The sequence below is a fragment of the Varroa jacobsoni genome, unplaced genomic scaffold, assembly GCF_002532875.2.
Source record: "Varroa jacobsoni isolate VJ856 unplaced genomic scaffold, vjacob_1.0 scaffold_1024, whole genome shotgun sequence".
Taxonomy (NCBI): Eukaryota; Metazoa; Arthropoda; class Arachnida; order Mesostigmata; family Varroidae; genus Varroa; species Varroa jacobsoni.
The window spans coordinates 1-20,844 of record NW_019213926.1 but is presented as its reverse complement, the minus strand read 5'-3'; the positions used below and the strand labels follow the sequence as shown (position 1 = coordinate 20,844).

The window sequence follows — 20,844 nt, the reverse complement described above, 5'->3', positions numbered from 1 at the left end:
TTTTAGCAACGAGGTTTAGGGCGATTCGCCGCTGACCGCCTTACTGTTTTGGAGAACGCTAAACTTCACAACGTCTACGTAATGGTAGCGCTGAAGTTACGCCATTGAACGGTGATACACGCCGACAGTACAGTCTAGCAGTGAGTCCAGGCGTTTGAGAAGTTCTTCCTCATTTCTTTTTTCTTTCCGACTGTCTTGCGCTCCCTACCTGGCCTTTAATTTTGTTGTCGATTCGAATTGGCAGGCCCACCTGTTTGCGCGTGCCTTAATTTTGGCGGTCTTTCCACCTTCTGGAGGCACGTGGCTCTAATTTGGAAAATGACTCGTGGTGACGCTCAACCAGTGCTGCCATTTTGACTTTCTGGCCATTAACGCAGAGTCTGCATTCACATTGAAAAGATTGGTTTCTGACTGGATGCCTGCCTGCCATTACCAACACATCCTAAACTTTTTTTGATTCTTTGAAGCTCCGCCAGCCTGCAAAAGAAAGGGCAAGATGAAAAAATCGTTGCAGGCGTATTGTTCTTTTACGAAAATCCGCTTTCCATTTTTCTCCGAAACGAACGGCAGAGAAAACGGTGGAAACGGTGCGCGGTGTTTCCCGGACAACCAGAATGGCGAGTGAAGATCTCGCTACCAAAGGAAATCGGGGGCCGCTAAGACCCTGGCTGCTAAGTCGTGTTACTGTGTTGTTAAAGCACGCCATCAATGTTGGTAGCTGCAGCAATTCAAACGAAGGACGGTCGCGCGTAATAATTATAGTTCATCGCTAACAGGCGGGAGGGGGGGGGGGGGGGGCTGGAACACTAGCCTCTCTGCCGGTAATGCCACCTCGTGTGCGCGCCCGTGCCATTCCCAATCGTCGTCACCTTGACAACCCCCCTCTCCCAATAGTCCAACGCTTTCCCAGCTACGGCCGAGATCCAAACTCCGACCGTTCAACCAGCTGCAGCAAGCAACGAGGCTAAGTCTATATGATCTAGTAAGCGGCAGCAGCGGCGGAAAAGCAGGCACGCTGCCCAGAGCATCGATTATCAGCACGGTACGCACCTGACACGATAGCACATCGTTGGCGCTGGCAAACTTCATCAGAGCGGATGACATAACGCGTGCAACGTGAAATGCACCCGTAGGTTGTCTGTACATAGTTGTGCGTAACCCTTTCGGTACGCTAATTGCACCAAACACGAACTCCCGATTTAACGAATCCTAGCACCACCGAACGAGCAAGCAATAACCATTAAAGTGCGACCGCGCAACCGCCTGCTCAGCCGCTCCATTAACCAGCTGGCTGGAGCTGGCCTGACCGGGCCTGGCTCGCTGGCTAACTAATCCCGTGCGTTGTGTATACGTGTATGTTGCGTGTATCACCTGTTTCCTAGTTCCATCGCCTGCGTAGCTTTGCACCGAGTTTCACCGAAACCAGACGGTAAGTGTAGATCTCCTAGTTCGCGATGCGTGCAGAACGGTCGTGTTCCGTGCAGTCACCAATTGATGGCACGTCAACGAACGATGAGTCTTCGCCATCCTGGGCGTCGTGCTCATCGACACCGTCCTACATGACCAGTGGACTAGCGTTCGAGTTTAATCATAAGTGCACGATCAGCGAGGAATCGTTGCACTTCTTGTCTACGTCAAGCGACCACATAACCTCAGTGCGCCCGTTGTCACCATCGGACCACTGTAGTTTTCTGTTCGGCAGCGCTGGTGCATCCGCCCGGCGACTAAAGCGCGGTTCGCGGGCTTCATGCGATGGTCAATTAGGTGGAGATCCTGCGTCATCAGGCGACGGCGGCGTACCCGGCGAGGATATTCCGTGCGCAAGTGGATCCGTCTCACGTCTGTCGCATTTTCTCAAGCGCACACAGAGCGTCACACCGCCAGCTCATGCACTCTTTCTACGAAAGGTCAGTTAACAGTTCTGCATTCACAATCGTATCATCCTTATGACACGCTCACAACCACCATATGAATGCTCATATAAATTCATACTGAGGTAACAGCAACAGTAACAATATATATATATATATATATACAGCGGATGTCTGGGAGATGCATTTGCGGGATTGAACGTGACTCCTGCTATTGCTAGCTCTTTTATTATGAGGGGGTGATGTGGAGTTATTCTCTGTGTTTTGCAACATGTGTTTTCTGTCTGCCACAGCCGATGGCGTTACTTGCGGTCATGCTGACTGGCTTACTGCCTGACGGCGGCGGTGGTATGGTTGCCCGTACCCCCGGAGCCGACCCCGGGATCTGAGCAGCTGTGCAACTGGGTTGTAGAGATAAATTGCATAACACAATGCGAACAACTCTTTTACACTTACTCTCGCCCTTTGCGTCTTGATTATGGTTTGCTTAGTGCGATCTACTAGGAAAGGCAAGCATCTCCGTATGATCTGCCCTTACAACTTTCGTGTAAAACTCGTTACGACGCAGTTTGTTTAGCATTTTGCGCTGGTTACGTACATATGACAAGTTGTTTCTTTACAAATTGCACACATATATATTTTTTTTTCTGCCATAGATATTGAATAACTTCTGCATATATGCTGGAACAAACACAAATGATGTTGTATTTGCATACTGACTCAGTTACTATTGTTTGTAGTTTTCGCGGTATCATTTGTTGCAAGGTTATGGGTTGGCGACAGATAAAGCGCTATTGGCAATCTATCGCAATGTGTCATGTGTCGAATATGCAAATTTGTGAAAGCTGCATAACAGGGGAAGACGATATCCGAACGTCTTCTCCGTCCAACTGAGCTAGACCGAATAGGCAGTATTCATAGGAGTCCAATTTTTTTTTTTATTAAAACCAGCTTCAGCTATGAAACTCTATGTAGCTGCTATGCGGAAAAAGGTGGCCGACGTAAATTATGACGTTAGATAGTTGCAATGATTGATGACCAGTCATTAGAAGGTCTTTTCGAGTTTCGCTTCTAAAATCGTCGCTTTATATCAAACAGTCCTATTCTCTCCCCCAGACGCATTCTGCATAGTTCCATTTTCGACTTACTATATCAAATATACTAAGCTTACTATATCGTACAGACGCATCATGGGAACTCTCCCGCTGGTCGGCGTCATGTTGTTTCTGGCAAAGCGTATTTGCATCGACTAAAGATGATTGGTAGGTACTCTTCCTTCCGTCTTCGGCGAACCACATGTTCCTCCTCTGCTTAGCGTAGCAGAGCGTGTAAAAGGTTCGCAATATCCCCCCGATCAAAGGCTGGAGGTCGCATGACGGTGAGTCGAACCGCGATAACATCAAGATTATGCCCAGTGTGAGAGTGCAACGGAGGAAAGGGATCTTGGGAAAGGTTGGGTCACCGGCATCGCCGTGACTCTCAACCCTATACCATCAACATCATCAGAATCAGCACAGAGAACAGTACCTTTCCCTCTTCCGGCGGCAGCTCAGACGGGTGCCGGCTGAGGGCATCCTGCTGCTAAACCGGCGGGGATCGCGTCGCTTTACGACAGCAGCTTCGGACTCTGGGGCATGAAGAGTGAAGGTGCTATGATGTCACCGTGAGCTATGGGGCAATGCGGCTGTGTACAGCGTATGTATACATGTGGGTCTGGGTGTGCATCTAGGAAAGAGACAGAGAAAGACTATTTGTGTGAGTCGTTCACACCCCTCATACATACACACACTCACATGCACACCCAGATATACACAGAGGTTGAGTAAACGGTAGACGGTGGTCCCGTTGGAAAGTGGACGCGAGGGTGAACGCTGGCCGGCTAGCTAGCTACCCAACGAGAAAGCGAGCGAGCAGCTTAAACTACCCCCACTACAGACTCTTTCAGTCAATACTATACACAACCCTGCTTCTTGTCCGACTTTCCGCTTTCCCATGTTCCTGGGGGGTATAAATAGAGCACATAGCTCTTTTGCACTGGGCCTAAAGCCTATTTCATGCTCTGCCTCCTGTTTCGTCTCTTTTAATAAGTGGAGGTGTCATCCGCAGGGAAACGTAACGGAGTAGCCAGCACATGGACGACGAACGAAAAAAACGGCCCGTTACTAGTGCCCCCACCCTGAAATTGGGTCTCCCAAGTGGTTGGAAGTTTGCTTGCTAGCTCATGGAAGTTCCTTCTCTCTGTCTTAGGTTGTACCGGTAAGGTAGTGGACCTAGTTGGACATTGCTGTTGTCAGAACAGTTGTGGTAGGCTCTCGCAGTCCGGCGGCAGCCAGCATGTCGGACTTGCGACTGTCCGCGCGAGATCGGTTGACTGCGTTCGTTCTCCATGTGTGTCTGCTCTCACTCCCTTGGCTCACGCTCTAGCCGTCAACCGTGTCCCTGCTGCTGACTGTAGCCGTGGTTTTCGGCTGTGGCGCCCTCCCGCCCCTTTCGCGCCCAGCAAACGAGCGAGCGGAGCGGAGCTCTAGCTAGTTGCATGTATTGGCCAGCAGTCAGCCCACCGCTAATACCAGCCTGGGAGCACAGCAGCCTAGCAGTCAGACAGGATAGACCGCTATTTATCGCAGCCGAACAGAGTGGAACAGAACGCAGCCAGCCATCAGAGTTAAATCGACACGAGTTCAATAGCAGCAGTAGCCACTGCCGCCTGTAGTTCTCTGTTTTTGGTTTTCCTGTTCTTTCATTCAGCGGCAGCAGCAGCAGCAGCAGCAGCAGCGGCCGCCGCCGCCAACTAAAAGGGCCCGAGCGAAGAAGAGTGCCCTAAGCAGAGCGCTGCTAGTAGCAGCAGCAGCATCCTGAGAGAGCCCAAACGCCGAGAGCTGTCGACCACCAGCACCATTAACAGCAGCAGCAGCAGCACCGCTAAGTCACTACGAACCATACCACTGCTGCGACGATTAGAAGCCGCTGCTGCTGTTGCTGCTGCTGCTGCTGCTGCTGCTGTAACAGCAAAAAAGGTACAGCAAGTGAGTGAGTAAGTGGGTGAACGAAAGAACGTCCGCAGTAGCAGCAAACGTTTTCTATAGAGTTGCGATGCGTTTGATGCGTCGCCTTGCCACTGCCATTGCCATCGTCCCGTAGTTCAGCACCAGCCGCCACCGTCATATAATACAACACCGTGCAGATAACAGAAGCGATAACAGTAGCAGTAGCTGCTGTGGTAGTTTTGTTCATTCGTCAACCTAGGGACTCTCAGTGAGTTGAACATTACGACTAAACGAAACCGGGCTGCGTTAAGTCAAGCTAGACCAGACGCGTTCACTGATGCTGTACAAGCGTTATCTCTAGTAAAGCGGCCAACCAAGCAGTGGCTACTAACAAAATCACAGCAAATGCTGTTGTTGCTGTTTGTTCGAATGTAGCGGAGCCAGTTAACTGAGCGTCCCGAGGGCCAAACAATAGCAGGTACGAATGCACAGAGCTCTCGCTGAATCGCTAGAAGGTGTTCAGACGAAGCAACGAACAGTCGAAGCCAGCCGAACAAACAAATTAACCTATGAGCGTCTATTTTGACTTTGCATCAATACTGGCACAGGACGAAACTGGAATAGCAACGCTTGCAGCGGCATCAGTATCCGCTGCAACCGAAATTTCCGCAGCAATAACAGTGGCAATTAAAGTTCAGTCCGATTGGTTCTTTCTCTGATACTTTCAATAGACGTTTGAACACTGTCGAAAGTAAAATACAAAGAGCGGCATCAGAATCTGTCACGGTGGTGTGTGACTTAGCAATAAAGACGGCAGCAGCAACAGCAGAGACAACAAAAATAACAACAATATATATAACTATTGGAACTGTAGTAGCTGAGAAAAACCAACTGCTGTATTAATATACCTTGAACTAGGAAAAGGAAAGAAAGATAGCGAAATAAGACCGGCTACAACCGACCGCTATCACGGAACACCTGTGCTCATTACTCTTCTTTTCAGCCCGTGTCGAAGACAAAAAGTGCCGATATCGCATGCGATGAGCCTAGGAAGAAAACGCTGTAAGTACCCCACCGAGTGCGACAGGGCATTTTACTCTAACTTGCCCCATTCAGTCCAGTTCATTTGTTGGAAGGCGCAGTTCCCCATCACCCAGTTCCGTCCCTTCTTCTTAATGATAACTTCGAAATAGCAGCGCGCAAATCGCCTCCTCCTCCGATCCCCGTTCCCGGAACAGCGAAGCACTGATCAACTCCAGCATTTCTCACACCCACCCCTATCAGCCGATTTATTGTTTGTTGCTCGTAAGCGTACGTACGTGCGTGCGTGCGTGCGTGCGTGCGTATATTTGTCTTTCTGCCCATTTGTCCGTCTGCCCATCCATTTGCGTGCCTGTGTATGTACATGCATGTGTCTTTTGCTACTCGTTCCCCCGTTTAATTTGCTTAATTAATGTGGCATCTGCCGCCGTTTGCCAGCGCGTCATAAGGTGATAGGCAACACGACGCAGAGGCTGCCAGTTGCAAGCAAGTCGCAGAAGCAAGCCACTTGTGCTTGCGTTTGGTCAGCAGAAGGTGTTGCACTAGAATTTTGCCACACGAACTATTGCACGTTTCGTGTTCCTAATGATCCTCGGGGTTCACCTACAGCCGCAACGGTTGGCTGAACGTCTCCCCATTTTACGCGAGCGTCTAGCCCGTTGCCTCCGCTGCTGCCGCCGCCGCCGCCGCCGTTGCTAGTGCCCCGTACGGACACTCGTAAGCAGACAAACGAACATATAAGCAAGACAGACAGACAGGTCGTATCCATTTTGAAACTAAGTAGAAGAGTTTCCAGCCGAGTAGCTTCCAGATCGTATTCGTCCCATTATTATTATTAGTAGTCGCAGTAGCTGCAGCAGCGGCTCATGCCATCACTGTTCTATACGTTGATTCTGCTCTTGTTTCCCCGAACTTTCGTGTCTGCTCCTACCTAAACCCGAGCCACCCACTCATTATCCTATCTGATGTTCGTCGTCATTGTCAACCCGCATCCTTTAGAAATAACCATGCCATACTTTTCACAGTTCTCCTGTATCCTTAAGCCCTAACCCGGTCAATCCTGACTTTGATGGTGCCATTCCACAGCCGGAATTACGTTTTGATTCGATTTAACAACTTGAACGATGAGAAAAACGACGGCGATAACGACGACGACGACGAATAGCTTCTACTATAACGTGTACTACTGTTTTTGCAGCTCACCATTTAAGCTACGACTGCTCCAGCTATTCATTCCACATACTACTACAAGCATACTGCCCTTTTAATTAACTGGGTCCGTGTAAGCGTATGTCATCTGATTCTCTACATTCAAATCCCTCATCGTCACAATGCGTAATCTAACATGGCTTCGTCGTGTTGTTATGGTACGTGCTATTCAACGTTGGGTGTCTTCTGTTGCTCTTCCACTATAGCGGTGATTTACTGTATCGTATCGGGAAGGTAAGTCCACTTGTGGCGCACCTACTCGGAGTGAAACAGCGCGCTCTTGTGCTCCTGCATATACCCATCTATCATCTATGCGCTTTTCGGAATAACAACTAACTTTCGGCATCTGATTAAAACGTCAGCTAAACGACCTCGATAGCCACCCGAAGGAACTCGATTAAACAGGGGTTACACGAAGCAAACGACCGCCATCTCACGGTTCAGCCAACCTAACAAGGCAGTTTTCTACAATGGACGATAACTATAACCTGTACAATGCGTAAGCTAGCCATCGTTGACTAGCGTGGAATTCTGAAGTCACTCGATCAGTACGTCCCCGACTCGAAAGATAGTCAACACTCATCGACAGCTTCCGTGGCCACTAGCGCAACCTGTCACCCAAATGAGTGTCACTTGCCTCTCTAGCGCGTCGCTCCGACGATCCTGTGCGACTCTGCCGGAGTCCTCTACCGTCGCTATTCGTTCGTGTACTCGTTCCTTCACTGCCCGCTTTGGTGTTCGCTACTTCCTGAGTCCCAACAGAAGCAGTCGCAGCAGCAACGACGTCGTCTTCTTCTTTTTCTTGTAATTTTCCACCGCGCCTGAATGAGTTAACGCTCCATTTACTCTCGGTCTATTCTCGTCGTTCGCCTCAATCGTCTTCTATTGGGCCGCTTCTCGTCCCCTTCCTTTCCCAAACGTTATCCTCCTTCTCAACTCGCACCCTCTTTATGCCGCTCTCGTAGTATATGTCCCTCATCCTCACCGGTGCCGCTTGTGTTTGTAATGCCGGCCCCCGGCACTGCTCCCTCCTTCGCTATTTCTACCGCTGCCGTCGTCATCATCGCTACTACCTCCTGCTTCGTTTACGGCAGCGGCGACAGTAAAAGCCCCCTCGGTCGGTCGGTCGGTCGGTCGGTCGGTCGGATCGGTTCTTGTCTGGGGGCAGCCACTCGTTGGCCAATATGGCCAGCTATGGCCAAGGAAATATAGTTCATGATAAGGTCGAGTGACCTATTTCTGGACTCCATCACGCAGCGGCCCTTCGCTTGCGGCAGCGGGTCTGCTAACCGATCATTTAACTTAGACGGGAAAACAGCCAGTCGGCGAGGCAACACAGCAAAATAGGCAGGCAAACAAGGCAAGCAGGCGTTCAGTCACCAAGCTACCAAAGTTCCAAGCTGTAAGTTCCTGCCACCGCTGTTACTACAAGCTGCTTTCAAAACGAAGCAAAGTACTCTAGGGCGAGCCCCTAACTAAGTCCGAGCTGCCGCAAGGGGCGGCTCTCGCATGACCAGAAAACCGGCTTCGCCATAGATGATGAGGTGAATCAGATAAACCAGTTAGCAAACTGGCCTGCCAGGCGGGAAGTCTGTTAAGGCCGTCCTTTTTTGTTCCTAGCCATCATCGAATCCTTTTATCGCTGATGTCTTCTGGAGCAGCAACAGCAAGAGTTTTCAAAAACGACGACGCAAAGGGTCCGATCAAGTACAGCTGCAACAGAAGTGGCAGTGGCAATAGCCGCGATGGCTACAAGAGTCTTCGATTCCTCATACTCCACGCAGCAGGTTCTAGCTTAGTACGCCACAACAGCGGCGCAGATCAACAGAACAGAGCAGCTGGTGGTGCTGATGTTGTGCTCTTCTCGCCATCGTGGTCATTCTCCTCGTAATTATTGAGAGTGGGCAGGCCGGGAATGTGCAAGGCCCTTCTTTCTCCCAGAGCAGAATCGCAGAGTATGATGAGAGCACGATGGACCAGATCCCAAGTAAAGCGAGCCAGTGTCCTGACGAGTACCGATTCAACAGGACGACGATAGGGTCGACTTGCAGGACAACAACCACAGCATAAATTCTTCGTTTCTTCATAACGTTCAGCAGTCAAAACTAAAATTAAACGACGATGACGACACACGGATGTGCATGACAACGACAAATAGTACAACGTTGACATCACTAGCGTTTGCAAGTACAGAAACAACGATACGTTGTCATAGCACGGCAAGTCACGCTATGCCACCACAGTGCTCCAATAAAATGGCCGTACGAATGGTAATAGCAGTAGCCGGCGGGGCATCGACGACTCGGCCTGATTTAGGCAGCAACAGAGAGAGGAAGAGTGATGAGACAGGAAGTGTCACGGCGGCAGAAACGATGGACAGGAGCTGGAGCCGAAATAGCAGAAGCAAGAGTAATGTTAGTTACAGCCCATTGGATCAGAACGGATGACGAGGTGTGTGAAGCTGACGTCGTATACACATGTCCTAATCGCCATAGTCAGCACGAACGATACCACCGCTGCGGTAGGAGTAGCAGCAGCCACAAATACAACAGCTAGTGCAGGAGAAGTAGTTACCGCTGAGACCGTGACACTTAGGATTGTCGCCGCGGCCCTACCGTCGGCAGCGGTTCTTCTTCTTCGTTCGCCTACGACAATATGATATAACCTCACGATCGCCTCGTTCACGCACCTCCAACGTAATTACAAGCGCTGTTCCGTCGCGATTTCTGCAGAAGCAATTCGACATGACAATGAGAACAGTTGCTTCATCTTCTATTGCTATTTCCATTACACCCCAAGAAGGAACAAAAGAAGCTATGGCCGCCATGCAAACTCAACCCCATAGCTTGTCACCACTTTTCTCACATATACTAATGCAGTTTAGACTAGTTAATCTCTTAGTTTTGTCAAGCCAAACGCAACGCAAATCAACCAGATCGAATCAGATTGCCAGGGGCCTCCAACGTGCCGGATCTTTCCTTTGAGTCTCTAGGAAGCCAAATATTCATACAGGCAAACATCAGACTGTACATAAGAAATCTAGCCACCGGTTGATGCAGCTGCTAACGGCTGGCTTAGCAACTAGTCGGCGACGAATAGGTGCTAGTTCTATTAGTGCGCCAACGCTGCTTCAAACAGACCAGCCGAACCCAGGTCGATTATGGTCGCAGACTCTCGGTCACCTTCCACAGTCTCCCGGGAGTTGCCCAGTAACAAACTACAGTGACAGGCTAGCATACCGCAAACAAGGTAATAACAGCTGGTCTAATTACATCGATACTGATCGGCATGACCATATGCGTACTCAGCGACGCAGCATCGATACTAGCGGCCAATCAGTAAGCGTCAGCTGTGCCGGTTAGAGTTGAATGAGGCTCCGTTTCGATAGGTAGCAACCACGTCCAGCGGTGTCACCAACAGCACCAGCAGAAATTCACTTAAACGCAGCACCAACGTTTACCTTGTCGTAACTGTTTAATTAACTCAGTAGTCGTAATTATGACAGTAACATACCAACGCTCCTGTCGCTCGTCCACTTTACCAATACGACAGCAGCAGCGGGTACAACCAAAAAGACATCATCCAGGAAATATTACAGAGCTGTACTCAGGACGCTCTACTGAACCCTAGCGGTACAAGTAATAACGGCGCAGTAACAGCGCGTCAACGCTACAGTCCGTTACAAAGGCGGCAACAAAAATACAGAATTCGACGGGAAGAGACACAAACCGTCACATCAGCCAGCTTGGCTTTCCGTCTGCCCCTGTTTGTGTGTATGTATATGTGGACGTGTGTCTGTGCGTGAGAAAATCAAAAGCGAAGGAATAACTAAAAGGAAAAAAATACAATGCCACCAACACACGACAAACAATATACCAGTCAGGGCATCAGCAGCAGCATCAGCCACAGCACGAGGATAGTGTAGTTCCAAAGACCAGGTGAGGAAGATGTTCAGTTGGCGGCGAAACAGTCTCAAGAAGGCTGAAGGTCTTGGTTCAAAGGATGACCAACAGCTGCCACCAGACCCGTTGGGAAAGCTGCGACAGCGTAGCTTGAGCGTATCTTTCGACTCGCCGAAATTTGCAGAAAGGTGTGAGCCCTTAGAGTAGGATAATGCACTAGGCCGAAAGGCCGCAATGTTGACATCCCTTCGTGTGCATCCATTCCGTACACATCTTCCGTACCGTATACTGTATATATATATATATATATATATATACATACACGTATATTTGAACTAAGCAATATAGGTCTCATACGCCACTCACGTATCTCGTATCTACCCGTGTATGTCTATAGTGGACGGTATGAACGAAGAACACGCCGAAACATTAAACAGGCACCTGCCACATAAGAAGCACAAAGTTCCAAAAGAATCGAACTGTTGAAACCAAGAAACAAAAAGGCTAGATAGATCCTAGCAATGCAAGATCGGAAAAAAAATGCCCTCGGCAACTTGTTCAGCCTGCTACTCTCTCCCTCTCACACTGAACGATCAGCTGAATAAATGAAACAGACCGTATCAAATCTGATCACCGTCACACAACAACCCAACACTTCTACCTTGTTACGGCCTATTCCACTGTTATTTCTATTACGATGCCAACTCTGGCAATAGTTGCTATTCCGTATTCCACAGTCGTATCATCGTCGAGACGAGTTCGCTACACGTTTTCCCCGTGTAATTGCCGAGTTGTTCGCGTTGATACGCTATGGCGCGATGCGTTTCTGAACAGAAATAAATCAGCGTATTTTCTTCGCTCGCCGCTAAGCCGCGAGCCAGTGAGGTCAGGCCGCCTATGCATCATTCCCAAACCGTTCACTAAGGAATACGTACAAAACTTTAGGAATCTAGAACCTTGCAGTAGTTCGCTAACAATCTAAGGAGAATGCGGAATGGGTCATAAAACAAAACATTGGAGTCCGTCTATCAGTTTCTCTACGAACTAAGCGCGTAAAACGACAAGTTCAGCACACATTTCACTTAGCTGCGTCGAATCGATGGATTTACCGTTCGTTATGTGAGTCGCGTTATCTTTGTGCGATTACTCAGACGATTCAGTTACTGTTGGGCTTGCGCCGTAAGGGAGCTCGCTATGTGTTTTACTGTGACGAGCAAAGCAAGGAGCGCTTCGAGGAAACTACTTCTGCTTCAGATTTCTAGGCCCGAGTTCCTTTCTCCGTTAGGGCACCAACCCAATCGCAAACCTTTATCCCATGTCTACCCCTACGTTCCCACCGTATTTTATAAGATCAATCAAATTTGTCCATCTTGGTCCGAGGGTCAGCTTTCTGAAAACTGGGTTGATTGATTGCCTTGGTGTTTGCTACCACGCGTATAAGTGTCACTATCTGAAGTCAAACGAAAAATATAAATGTATTCATTTTAAGCTAATATCCACTCTTCGACGAACACAACGTTAGCAGCTTAATTTGTTAGAAATGCTCACTATTTGGTGGTCTCGGCGGCTTCTTCTGGGCGCATTATCGAAGCTTGCATGAGAACCGTTTGCGATCGTTGCTGCGGCCAAGCAGCATGTGGGCAGCAGAAACATGGAGCCTTCTTGGTTACTATCCTATCCTCTAAACCACTAAACAGGCTCCATTACCTTTTCCGAATCCGCTTTATCGCCTTCAAGGTGGCGACAAGAAACCATAGCCATCACTACTGCGTTTGCATTGCATAGGCTCCTATGAGTTCAGACAACGATATTTACTCGCCACAACCACAAAATATAATGCTACTATCGATGTTACTATTACAGGGCTCAAGACGTACGACTGCGTTTGGGATTTTTGCGGCGTAGGAACACAGACACGTCGATCCGACCGCCTCCCGAAGAGGCACAGAAATGGGCACAGTCCTTTGTAGAACTAACTAATTCCAAATGTAAGTAGAGGTAGCGGCTAATTCGGCATTATTTGTCTATTTAGAGTCTCCTCGATTTATTTGACTAAATCTTTTCCGGAGTATGGCTGCGCGGTTGGGACCCATTCGAAAAGCGTTCGATGTACACCGGGGCTTTTTCCCTTGACGGGAATCCTCCATTTCTGCTTTTATTGTAAATAGTGACACGATAGTAACCTTTCTAGTTAATCAATAGAAATACTAGTCATTTCATTATTGTCGTGTGCTTCGTTTCAGTGCTTTGCTATTGTTTTCAATGATTTGTTAGGCCTTATATACTTAGATATTTACCGCCATCGCTGGCCAGATTTTATTTGCAATTCACGCCTTGTAACCACATTCATGGTCGTCTGTCACTTTCTTATGTGTTCGTAATTGTTTTCCGTGTATATGTGCGTGTAACCTTTACATCGACACGACAGATGGACTGGCGCTATTCCGTGCGTTCTTATCGCGTGAATTCAGCGAAGAGAATATTGACTTCTGGCTTGCAATCGAAGATTTCAAGAAGATGTCGACCCGACCACACAAGCTCCAGTCGAAGGCGCGCAAGATATTCGAGGACTTTGTTGCCGTGCAGTCACCGAAGGAGGTCAACCTCGAGGCTTCCACGCGTAACGCTATACAGGTAATATAGCTAGACGTGTAGGACCTTTTGCTTACGGCCAACCGCGCTGGACAATGTACCAGCCAATAGCAATCCAGCTAATTGTAGTTCCAAGCAGCTGTAGCTGATAGCTGACATTTATCGAAAAAGCGTTGTGCCTTATGTGCTTGTGCCCGAAAAATTTTAATCATACTATGAGTGGCCTTCCCTGGTATTAATAACTTGGGTAATACATGTGAACATTGATGCTACACAGTATTAGCAAGCGACGCGTTGCTGAGACGCGCTGTCCGACAGACTGCACTTGCTGATTCGATGGCACGATCTGTCGGTTTACATAAAAACTCCTTAACTTTTCCAGAGCTGGTTTTGAACTTTACGTTTGAGATTGCCGTTGAGCATTGCTTCAGACGACTGGCCTCCATAACGAAAGCTTTTGAACCCAGGCCAACTCAACTTACTGCGATTTTAGTATACTGCAGACACGTTGCCATTCGACTATGTTGGGTACCCCTAAGTTTCTTCAGTCAGTCTTCTGTGTCCTTGGGGCATGAAAAGAGAGCGAGGAATAGCCGGGTCGTGGCATCAAAACCAGACATCTGCCTATCGCCCTAGAACATGGTTGAGAGCCGTGAAGTGAATGAGTTTAGTTTTGCCTGAAACTTTGCTTTTATTAGTAGCATAATATCTCTTGAAGCCTGGTTACACCGAAACTATAAGAATTTACCAATCGTATTGAAAAACAGAGACACAGTTTGATGATTACATTAAGTTTCTATAAGGAACGATGAATATGTTTACGTACATCTAAACTCTTGTGTAGGCCTCTGCACTAGATAGTACAGTGACTACTCCTAAAACAAATGGATTTCTCCAGAAGGAGGTTCCAGCACTACTTCGACCACCCCACGATAAGGCATTTAGTTTGTACACCTAGAATACGTTTAAGACACCAGTTAGATCTAATCTTGAAGCGATGCAGATTGTCGCGTTGGCTGTCTGCAGGAAATTAATTAGCTTTTTCTTCTAAAGTATTTTTCAACTGATTAAAGAATCGGCATCCGTGAAGCTGAAACACAAGTTAATTAAGAAATACATTGTACTATACGTCCGCCTGCTACCATAGCACTGTTCGAAAAGTAATGATAATTGCAGTTGTAGAAATTGTACGTACCATGACTAGATGTAGTGGTTAAGGAAGGCTTAGCTTGTCCTCGTCCTCTAGGGATTCCTGTTCCCCCGGCCTACCCTTTCTCGTTGAGTTCAGGCCGCGCTTCAGGCTCGTTCGCTCTCCTCGAAGCTAGCTACCCCAATGTTCAACCAGTTCCCGACGAAAGAGAACTACTGCACCCTAGGAACGAGCAGTCAATTCCTAAAGTATCCTTTAGACAGCCACTCACATTGAGTGGTGGGATCTATGCGGCCGCTGGTGTGACTACGAGTAACCGCTACACCTAACGACAAAGTGCTTGCTTGGTTCGTTGTTCGCACGCTGGACGCCGTTCGCCTACACTTCGGTTCGTGCGTACGATCCTGTTTGAACTTTCGGTGGATGCTTGAAACCGTTTCTCGGGCCGTCTGCCTGCATTTGCTGGGTCGACCTGCGGGCCTGCGTGCATGGCGTGCGTTACTGTTCGTGTTGTCTGTATTACAGGAAAATCTCGACAATGTGGATATACATATGTTCGACCAGGCGCAGCGGCGGGTCCAAGGTCTGATGGAGCAGGATGCCTATATACGTTTTTTGCAATGCGATCTTTATCAGGACCTGCTCAAGCAGTAAAAACAAAAAAAGAGGAGAAGAATGCTGAGCAATGGGATGTGGCACAGTCAGAAACACACGGCGTCTATTTACTATAACTACTGCAAAAAAAAAATCAACATTCATCGCTGGTATACGTGTTCTACAACAATATGCTACTTGACTGGGTGTTTACTAGAGAGATAGAAGGATCCGTCGCGTGTGAGAGTTTACCGCATTTCCAGTAATGATGACGTAGCACATGTCTCTCCGTAGAGGAAAAGATAGAAGAAAGGATGACAAGGAAAATGAATCATCTTCCACTGTTACAACGATTGTTCGTATTTTCCTGACCGTATATTCGTACCGTATGAACGGAAAAATTACGCTGCCGATCTTTCTTCAATTCGACGTTGTTTCGTTGCTCCTATTACGCGAAGAAAGCAAGCAGCGGACAGATACTGATAGTCAACACGAAAAAGAAGTATGGTACAGAGAAAGAAAGCAGCTACGGCTCTCACAACTAATGAAGGAAACGACGTGGTGGCCACGATAGGCCTGCTTTGCCTCGCTGTCCTCCACTGAGGCCGCCTTCGGACATTTCCAGGGTTGGTCCCTCCGCAAAGCAATCTTGCAGGACGGATACTACTACAAGTTTATTTTTGAAAGCATTATTATTTTATGATTTATCATTACTATAATGACAACTATTATATATAACAGCGAAAGGCTGTGTGGCGATAATTTAAGATGAGAGTTGTGTCGAGTATAAACACCGGAGTAAGCAGAAAAAACTATGTGTATATCAAAAACAAGACTTTATGACATGTACCAATAATATAGACATGCTAATTTATGACTATTATTGCCATTCTTATTACGAATACTCGAAACGATGTTTAGCGGCATTGGACCAGAAGGAGTGTACAAGCAAACAAAGAAGGAAGGAAAAAATCGTCATAGACACGAACTGTGTAAATAATCAATGATGATATGACAGTACGACGTTATTTAGAGCATTCTGGGAGCAACAAAGATGTTCGAGTTAACTTCGTTGTTACCCCATCCGAGATGACAGATTTAAAAGAAAAGGAAACGAGAATAAAGCAGACATATGTGGCGAAAATAGGTGGGTTCTGCCGCTATAGGCGGCAGTACAAAGCGAAACACAAGGGTATATATATCTATATACAGTAACATATGTTTGGGCACCGAAGACGATTTATGTTCGGGGGGCAGGGTAACCGGAGGAGCTGTAGAAATATATAAATGCGATAAGGTTGTGGCCTACGTACTGGGTCATCTTGCTTAACTTACAAAATCATTCCTCGTCCGAGGACCTTTAAAAATTGCCAGAACCAATGTTGGAAAACAAACAGCATGTTCACAGTAAATAAAGAGAATAAGATTAACAGGATCACTTTGACATTGTCTATTTCCCATGACATACAGCTGACGGGCGCATATCATTCAAATGACGCTATGAAGAGAAACAATTGTAGAGGATACCACGTTTTAGCGAGTGTGCAGTTTTCACGCACGGAGCATTTCCCGTAACGGCCTGCATTCCTCTATGTTTAGTAACGATTTACCATGAACAACGTAATGTAGTCGCTATATATAAGACGTACATAGGACCTTGCATTGTGTAAATCATCTAACAAACGTCACTCTCGAAACGATCAACTGACCAGTTGGTAAAAACTGCTCGTTTCCACATACGTGACAGCTCTGCATAACATACCCGTCGCATACTATTGAAAAATCCGATAAAACCATCATCTCGAACGCTAGATACGTTACATATATGTTATGTTCGCTGGTGCCAAGGGTTCCCTCATTTCAAACCGTGATTCGTTTTCCGCCATTGCTTCAATCAAGCATACAGACAGAGGGATTGACTCAAGTCTGACAACTACCACTACTACTGGTAGGTTACAGAAAGACAAGGTCTTCTGGATCAATCAAAAACCTATTTTTGACGCCACTGGCACTCAGTGTCCTCGGACGAGAATTCTGAAGAAAGTACAAAGATGAGCCTGGGAGTGTGGGAAGCGGATGTCCACCCCCCTTATGATAACGATGATGATGATGATAGTGATAATAATAGAGTACTTGAATGTGCTCGTGTGTAAGACAAAAGGGGTCGCCAAAACGTTGTTGTTTTACCTAGAAAACTAAATAAGAGAGATATAGAAGAATGAAGAGAGAGAGAGAGAGAGAGAGAGAGAACGCTACACAAATGCTTGTAAGAATGAGAAGATAAATCCGAGCAGATGGTGTTGCTAGGTCGATCATTGCGATTGTGAGAAACATACAACTCCCGTCAAATGTCAGTGTGATGATCTGGATTTGTTCGTCGTTCATTTCCTATACTGAATTAATTAAATAGTCTGAAATTACATTAGGCGGTCTTAATCAGCCGACTGGATGACACGTTTGGCGTTATCTAGTTTATCAGAGCGCTCTAGTTTAAAGCGGCGTAAGGTTTGATAACGGAATGTCCATAATGTAAAGCATGGCGTTTGATGCGAATATGGCAGAAGGTAAAAGCGGAAAGCCAACGAGGCCGAAGAGCAGAGTTAACGCTATTGATGTAACAGTTACGTGAAGATTTCATGTGTCGAATCGGCAACACTGACGTGATGTCGCGGTATCTCAGCCGGTATTTTTTGTTCGGTCTGCTGTTACTCTTTCAGTTTTTCGAGGGTTGAGAGTGGATAATGTTAAGGTGTATCTATACGCGGCTCCAGAGACGCTGACATGTCGTTATCGGCTGTGCGTCTGGGTGCCGAAAGCGCGTGCAAATGGCGTATTTGCTTCGGCTGGCCTGAGTCGTCGGTTCAAATGAAAGCCGCAAGCTTCCTAAGTATTACCCTCTATTCATAGTCATAGTGATGACCAGTATTAATTGAACTGACTTCCGCCATAGCGTGACGAAATAATAATGATGATGAAATCGAAGAACAAGCTCATTTGGAAATTGATCGAAGACAAACGATGAAGAGAAAGACCAAATACAATATTATGATCATTATTGCCGCTGAAAAATTATTGCTTTGCTTGATTGATATTAATTTAGAATATCTAATTACTATCTTATAATTACCTAATTATTCCGACGCTGATAATAACGTTAGTGGCGCCTATTTCTCTTTAGTCGTTTGTTATGTCTTCACCTTCGATTTCTTCATCCAACTTCACCAAAGGAGTTATGCGAACAGAGAACAATGCCAATTCAAATATGTACACATCTATTTCGTTTACAATCATTGTATCTTTTCTCGAGTATTTTCAAGCTTTAAATAAAGACTGATAAAAACATCAATCTGCTGATTTCTATATTGCTCCTGTCCAATGAAAAGTCCATAGTAGTTCCCCATAAATTATTTGTTGTATCATCCAAAGCGACCAAGTGAATGGACATGGAAATTTCGGACAAATCTGGTTACCGCTACAAATACACTACGGGCACCTGTTCTTCAAAAATGAGAACAGCAAGGATGATACGTAGCGATCAACGACGAAACGAAAGGTCGAAATTTACACAGAGGGAACGCTACGGGTGGGGCGTACGCTTCAAGCCTCGGTTCTTAACTGATCTCCGATTGTTACTTTATTTACCAGCTATGCTTGACGCATATACGACTCAATTTATTGAATCGGAAATTTTACGACACACGGTATATAGTGTATACCGATAGTCAGGCTAAAGTGATGACCCCGGCTCGTTCGGCCAGGATCTAGCTGTTCGCTCCGCCGCGTTCGCAATACAGATTGTCTTCTATTTGATAAGATTTTATTACGATCTTGGGTAGTTTAAGGGGAACTAACAGTAGCAATGCCGCTCATTCGCCCCATTCACCGTACAGAAGGGGGGCTAACGCTTCGCTGACAACGTACCGAACTCGATTTGGGTTTTATGGATTTTAACAAATCTGGAAAAGTGGCAATAAAGGAAAAATTAGTCCAACATTAGCGTGATGACTAACGTGCTGGGTCGTGGCGCAATACGAAGCCAGTGAAAACAACCAGGCAGGGCCATCGCACGGATCAACGATAGCGTAGCAAAACGACAAACAACAAAGCATTAAACATTACAAGGAAACAGTACTATAAGCGTAAAAGAAAATACAAATACATTGGCAAAGCAACAAAAGCCGACTAAATGTAACAGAAGTGGAAAATACATAAAAATTATGTCACACACATATATGCTCATATCTACATTCAGCAACAAATAGGCCGCGTTAATATGATTGATACATGACAAGGTCACTAACAATATGGCTATGAATATGAATGGGAGCTGAACGCAACATTGAAACAACAATTACTAATGATACGAGTGGTTCATTATTAACAGCCGAGAGAACAAATACCTGGCCACGTAGCACGCTTCACGGACAGAGCGTCAGCTATCAGCGAACGTAAAACGCGCACGTAAGAAGAGGTTCGATGCACTCAGAGGTAGAGTATTGGGGTGCACGTTCGATAGAGATCGACTACGTTAATTCAATATCACTGAAACGATAACAGCGGAGTCAACCAGCCGCTTGATATCGATAATATGTAACCTAAATTTTAGATTCTTCAACGAAAATAATAGACGAAAATGTACGAGTAAAAGCATTCGGCAATGCTTTTTCGTTAGCCGGGACCTTCTAGACAGACCTTCTGTTAGACGGGACAGTTAGACATAACGTAAATTGTTTAAAAACAAACGTTACCAAAAAGATATCCGGCCAGTTGTTTTCGACTGTCCATAGACCAGCGCAGTGTTATAGACACAAACGTAAACATTGCAATAACATAAATAAATAATACTTTTTCGTAATACCGTTCTTCGATTTAGCAAAGTGCATGTAAAAAGGCCAGAGCGAAACAACGAACGCATATGATGAACACGGTAGATCGTTGTCGACTTAGCTTATTTGTGGTGACACGAGGTACCAAACCGCTAAAAACGCGAAAAAGATCATATAGTGCGCATATATACATATATATATATATTACATATAGACACGTATTCGACAATTAGACAGGCATGCATGCATACAACTATCGAGTTGACGAAATATAACACAGGTGAAATCAATTGTAAGGCTAACATGGGACTATGAATAGGATCGTGCCATCCTTCGGGTACATACGAACGGAGATTTCAGAAAATCACGACAGACTGATACAAAGCTACTGTATTTACTTCAGACAGCATTGGAGTACTAGATATTCTCTGTAGAGGGACATATATATATATATATATATAAAGAAAAAGAACACAAGTTTGAAAAATGCAAGCCGAGAAGAGGTGGAAGAAACAGAGTAGAGGCAGAATATTCATTAACGTTTGTCGTTGTATAAGGAAGCTTTCTGTTGCGGGCAATGATAAATAACTAAGGCCGACAGGTTGGGGAATAAAGCAGGAAAACTATGACAACGATCATAGAGATCATAGTGGTAATAATTATTAGTACTAT

At 46.4% G+C, this 20,844-nt stretch overlaps 1 protein-coding gene and 2 long non-coding RNA genes across 6 annotated transcripts; 1 reads left to right on the top strand and 2 right to left on the bottom strand.

The window, feature by feature from the left end:
• The first annotated feature begins 800 nt into the window (after window positions 1-800).
• Window positions 801-20,659, top strand: LOC111265913 (regulator of G protein signaling 2). 3 transcript variants are annotated; one of them, XM_022842923.2, is made up of 5 exons: window positions 801-1,907; window positions 5,862-5,920; window positions 12,874-12,998; window positions 13,439-13,644; window positions 19,731-20,659. In XM_022842923.2, the coding sequence occupies exons 1-5, from the start codon at window positions 1,455-1,457 to the stop codon at window positions 19,809-19,811; spliced, it is 924 nt and encodes a 307-aa protein (XP_022698658.1). In that variant the 5' UTR covers window positions 801-1,454; the 3' UTR covers window positions 19,812-20,659. The 3 variants fall into 3 exon arrangements, with proteins under 3 accessions (XP_022698658.1, XP_022698659.1, XP_022698657.1); XM_022842924.2 differs by lacking the exon at window positions 19,731-20,659 and adding an exon at window positions 18,064-18,692 and having other exon boundaries at window positions 803-1,907; XM_022842922.2 differs by lacking the exon at window positions 19,731-20,659 and adding an exon at window positions 15,278-18,692 and having other exon boundaries at window positions 807-1,907.
• Window positions 13,653-15,271, bottom strand: LOC111265914 (uncharacterized). 2 transcript variants are annotated; one of them, XR_015313245.1, is made up of 3 exons: window positions 14,798-15,271; window positions 14,429-14,556; window positions 13,653-14,279 (listed from the first exon to the last, which is right to left on the bottom strand). It is a non-coding gene; the product is annotated as an uncharacterized LOC111265914 (long non-coding RNA). The 2 variants fall into 2 exon arrangements; XR_002683750.1 differs by having other exon boundaries at window positions 13,653-14,234.
• On the bottom strand, window positions 18,367-19,822 carry LOC111265916 (uncharacterized). Its single transcript, XR_002683752.1, has 2 exons — window positions 19,747-19,822; window positions 18,367-19,302 (listed from the first exon to the last, which is right to left on the bottom strand). It is a non-coding gene; the product is annotated as an uncharacterized LOC111265916 (long non-coding RNA).
• Window positions 20,660-20,844: the final 185 nt, after the last annotated feature.

Coding starts and splice junctions, on each gene's coding strand:
- LOC111265913 (XM_022842922.2), top strand. CDS start 1,455: ATGCGTGCAGAACGGTCGTGTTCCGTGCAGTCACCAATTGATGGCACG. Junction 1,908..5,861: donor ATGCACTCTTTCTACGAAAG/GTCAGTTAACAG, acceptor TCTTCTTTTCAG/CCCGTGTCGAAGACAAAAAG. Junction 5,921..12,873: donor GAGCCTAGGAAGAAAACGCT/GTAAGTACCCCA, acceptor TTACTATTACAG/GGCTCAAGACGTACGACTGC.